The 3,548-nt window shown below is 49.0% G+C and overlaps 1 protein-coding gene across 1 annotated transcript in view; it reads right to left on the minus strand.

Annotated features, from left to right (window-relative positions):
* LOC118733265 (netrin-B) overlaps positions 1-2,828 on the minus strand; it is a 362,526-nt gene extending 359,698 nt beyond the window's left edge. Inside the window, exon 1 of the mRNA XM_036462598.1 lies at positions 12-2,828. Within this exon, the coding sequence (XP_036318491.1) occupies positions 12-1,674 (1,663 nt within the window). The 5' untranslated portion in view covers positions 1,675-2,828. The remainder of the gene's footprint in view (positions 1-11) is intronic.
* Positions 2,829-3,548: the final 720 nt, after the last annotated feature.

Here is a 3,548-nt window from a genome sequence, read left to right on the forward strand (position 1 = left end):
ATTCCACTTACTTTTGCATTCATTGGCGTCGGTGTCCGTTGCACGTCCCCATGGACGATCGAAGTAAAACGGCTTACAGCGTTCACATTCTGGTCCGGCTGTGTTGTGCTTGCAAGCGCACGTCATTGTCAACTTGACATTCACATTCGGATTGTTCTTATTGTTATTGCTATTGCTGTAGCTATGTACGAGCACTGTGGAAACAGCGCCATCGAAGTCATCGCCAGCATTGTATACATGTGGAAGGGCATCATTCGGACTCACTGTTGCCACACATTCAGATGCATGCCCGTTGCACTTGCAGCGCCCACCAACCGCAAAATCAGACACAGCATAGTGCTGCGATACGGCCAATAGCTCCTTAGCGCGGGGCTTGAATGTTGCTTTGCCATCACTGCCGATGTCGGCATTTTTGTCCACTGTTGTGGTGGCCGCTTTTGTGGTGCTTGCGACCGCAGCTGCTGCCGCTGCAGCAAGCGCGGATTTAGCTTGGTAATGCTTCTCGTAAGCGGACAATTTAGTCTTGGTATTATGGCGTTTGACCTCTGGCACGATGCTGATGCCGCTGCTGCTGCTGCTGCCATCGTTCGGATAGTCAAGATCTAAATCATCATCATCGTCCAGCTCCAAATGCTTTTTGGGCTCGGCCGCATATTCTTCATCTTCATAAGTGCTATCATTGCCTTGTACATTGTAGTCGTACTCATCATCCTCCTCCTCATCGTCTTCATCTTCCTGGCTGCTGCCCATCTCATCGCTAAAGCTATTCGCATCTGGTTTAGCCGCATCCTTTGCCTGTGCCGCAGCCAATTCACGTGGCAGTTCGAGTCGATGGAAAATAACACGTATATCTGTGGCGGTAACCCAATCTTGCAACACCAGCGATGCGTCCAAGTCATTGGCCGAGGGACGACCTTCAAGTGTGTTGAAAGCGAACCGGTTGGTTGTACCATCGCGATGTGAATCTATACAACGCGCTTCTTGCTCATTGAACTTGCTGATTTTGGCGCGATCTGGACGTCCGTAGAATTTCAAGCACTGTGAACTGTAAAATTGAAAAGGTTGCCAAGTTTGTCCGAAATCGGAGCTCTTATAAATGGCCAACGAGTCGGGACGTGGCGACTTGGGACAGAACGACAAACTCACATAGGTCAATTCATATTTCTTACCCAACGATAGGGTGAGCGTGACATTGTCTGGCGGCGCAGTGTCTAAATCAGCCGGCACAGGCACGCTAGCCGAACGCCAACACGTCACATTATTGGGATTATTCAAATCAGTTAGCGCGCTAGCGGGAAAACGCGATTCGGGCTTGGTATTGTCGCACATGTCACACTCGCTCAGCGAACCATCGCGATTGATTTCGCAGAAGCGCTCGGGCTTGTTCGCGCCACAAACGCTGGACGCCTGGACGGGATTCCCGTAGGCCGCATTCACAAAACTGGGCAGACATTTGCGTGGCTTGCCTTCGAAGTAACAGGGATCGCTGTTGGAATGCGCAGAGCTGGAGGAGGAGGAGGAGGCAGCCGCAGCTGGGTGCAGCGCATAGCCGAGCATACAAATGCAGATGTAGACAATGACTGGTATCGTTTGCACGATGTGCATGCCTCTATAGTTGGCTTTGACGGCGGTGTGCGGTGTTGTTGTCGCCAACATGGTTTCACTGGTGCGCATTATTCTATGTGTGCTGATTATTTTTTTTTGTATTTTTTTATTCTATGGCTGGTCGGTGTATACCTAGATGCGTTGCATGCAACACAACAAGGCGAATTTTCACGTATTCAAGTCACACGCGCCCGATTAACACTTGCAACACTTCCTATTAGCAATATTCTTCACTGCCGTTGGGGGCTTTGGTTGTTTTTATTTTCAGTCAGCGGTTGGCCAGCACGCAACACTGCTAGGCAAGTTGGCGAGTAGGCACTTTGCAATTGTGGCAACGGCAACAAAAACGAAACGACCAAGACAGTGGCCTGAGCACGTGCTGCATGCAACCACGGCCTCGTACATACGACCCTCCGGCTAATTTGTATTCCAGTGGAATTTTTAGTTTTAATTAAACGACAACACGAATGCACGCTAATTGCCCAATGGGGTATAGAGCGACGTACGACGTCTGCAGCTAGCGCGAACAGAAAAACAAATCCGACATAGACACAACACAATCAACACCGGAATGCACTGCGACCAAACCAATGAACGGATCGAAAAGTGGAGTAGCAATTTAACGCGCGCGCGTCACAAGAAAAATGAAAAATGTGCTGTCTGCTATACCGGCCGGAATTTCATTCACACCTCCGCGCTTGCGGCCAACCAATTTTGTAGTATAACGCAACACGGTTATGAGAACACACACGTTACTCAATTTGCATAGACGCGTCTACCCCCCGAACAAGCATAAATCCTGGCCCCGCGTACCACAGGCCAGTCCCTTTCGAGAGGATACGCTGCTATGAACGCTGCTTCTTGCAATGAAATATCGCGCTTGTGATTGACTTGACACACGTTGCTTATCAGCTGCGGCCCACGCGCGTCGCGAAGATTAACTTTTCGATACACGCCACGACACTTTGCAGAGAATACTCTTCCTTTGCACACTTAATGAGTTTGGAAATTGTCCGGCACTCAGTCAACCCAACCGCGTCATTCAAAACAACACAGCCATATGTGATGCTCACTTGCATGCACTGCGCCTTTGCCACAACGGCGTCACACTGTCTAGCGTTTCCCTAGTCTGCGGTCTTGCGCGACCAGACAGACGGCAGTGAGGCGTTGACGACTCTGAATACCAAACAAGCGGCACGAGCGCGCAACAGCTGTCCGTTGCAGTGTGTGTTTTTGTGTGCTGACAATAACTGACAGGTCAGTCAGCCTAAGCACATATACAATTACGTACAAACAAATCAAAAATGTGATTAGCCAATATTTTTCGCACAACACGCTTTCGACTTCGACTTGACAAAAGTGTTTCCCCAGACTGGGGTCGGAGCTGCCGTGCTGTTAGTGGTCCAACACGGTCAGCTGCTGACGTTCTTCTGACAACGTAAACGTGCAAACATTTGCTAATTATGTGCACGCATGGACCAGTTTGCTTGCGTTGCAGTCAGCTAGGCATCCAACTATTTCTCGGTATGTATGGTACTTGCAATCGGCACCCGAATCACTGCCCGGCACTATACATATCAACTATCACGCGAAGTGTATTCAATATATTTTAAAATTCACCACACTTCCTTGTGCAAAGCAAAATATGTAACACACTCACAAAACGGCGGTGGGTGGGTGGTTGGTTGGTTGGCGCTTTGATTATTCTGTATCCTCTTCAATTCACTTTATTCACAACACTTCACTTCCGATTCCGGTATTCGCTTCAACGCGTCGTTTCACCACTCGTTGCATGCGTATGTTGGTTCGTCTCGCTTCGTTTTCGCTTCCTACCTTACAACACTTCGTTTTACCGGCAACGTAAAATCACATTCACAATTTTACACTCTCAAACGACGGACCGTAAAACTTCCCTTTCGTTCTGTACGTGACGAGAGCTGATT

The sequence above is a fragment of the Rhagoletis pomonella genome, unplaced genomic scaffold, assembly GCF_013731165.1.
Source record: "Rhagoletis pomonella isolate Grant_MI unplaced genomic scaffold, Rhpom_1.0 Rhpom_scaffold_00002, whole genome shotgun sequence".
In the NCBI taxonomy this organism is placed as follows: domain Eukaryota; kingdom Metazoa; phylum Arthropoda; class Insecta; order Diptera; family Tephritidae; genus Rhagoletis; species Rhagoletis pomonella.